The sequence below is a fragment of the Penaeus monodon genome, chromosome 23 (genome assembly GCF_015228065.2).
Source record: "Penaeus monodon isolate SGIC_2016 chromosome 23, NSTDA_Pmon_1, whole genome shotgun sequence".
NCBI classification, from domain to species: domain Eukaryota; kingdom Metazoa; phylum Arthropoda; class Malacostraca; order Decapoda; family Penaeidae; genus Penaeus; species Penaeus monodon.
The window spans coordinates 32,781,071-32,782,096 of record NC_051408.1 but is presented as its reverse complement, the minus strand read 5'-3'; the positions used below and the strand labels follow the sequence as shown (position 1 = coordinate 32,782,096).

The following is a 1,026-nucleotide window of genomic DNA, read 5'->3' as shown; positions in this document are numbered from 1 at the left end:
TGGAGTCCCGGGCGTCGACACGGGGGGAGCGGAGTGCCGGCCCGGGGACGGCGCGCCCTCGCACCCTCCTCGAGACTCCTCTGCGATGTCAGCATTCACCATCGGAGTCAATAGGCCGCCAGGGGCCTGCAACATAGATCTCGTCAGACGGCGTGTAGGGGCGGGGGGCGGGGCGCCAGTGCGACGCCCGCAAACAAAGCACAGCAGTGATTAATAACACATATGAGCAACATCACTAGCTCAACTAAGATAAATGTAATTCTAAAAAAGAGAACTTCCGACACAAAGGTTAGTTCTGTTAGTACATTAGTAAGCACCGAGCCTTGTTAGCAGTGGTTAGCATCAACATCTAACTACCTACTTAGCGGTTTACGAAAGCAAAATCCCTCTAGCAGCCTCTAGCCTTCATGACTGTTCCCTTGCATTATCCTTGGCCTTTTAGACGAAGGAAACGAAAATCAACTGGTAAATGGATAATAATTAATCAGAGTTATTGGACAATTAGAAATGGGCTGTTGTTGGATCAGAAGTAAACACAAGCCATTATTCCATTCACATTTTCTAACGGTTTATCTTTACGCTAATTAGCAATTCAGTAATTTCGATATATCTTCAGTATATCTGATGTTTCTCACAATATACTTTTTAAAATTCGTTTACTTGGTTATCAATTTTAAAGAAAGATAAAATGCAAGGAAAGAATCACGTCCGCTAAATATTGCTGAAGCCAGAGATCTCTTACACTTTTATTTTTCTTTTATTTACACATCTATTCGTTTATTTTATCAATTACAAATCTAATTGTTTTAGAAATTTAATCATGATATATATGTTTTTTTTTTTCTTGAAGTAGTTTAGGGTTTATTTCTTTGAATGTTTAAATGAAAGAGAAAAAGAGAGTTAAATCTAGTGTCTTTTCAGTTTCGCATCATTAAATAAATTAATTAAAACTCAATAAAATCATATAATTAACTGTACGAGAAACAACAAAAAGACACTAAATAAGCATTCACCTTTGTAGCAAAC

General features: G+C 38.3%; 1 protein-coding gene across 1 annotated transcript in view; it reads right to left on the bottom strand.

The window, feature by feature from the left end:
- The window catches only part of LOC119587931 (protein trachealess-like), a gene marked incomplete in the record, with an annotated part of 132,256 nt that overhangs the window by 1,961 nt on the left and 129,269 nt on the right, over positions 1–1,026 (bottom strand). Inside the window, 1 exon segment of the mRNA XM_037936641.1 lies at positions 1–126. Within this exon segment, the coding sequence (XP_037792569.1) occupies positions 1–126 (126 nt within the window).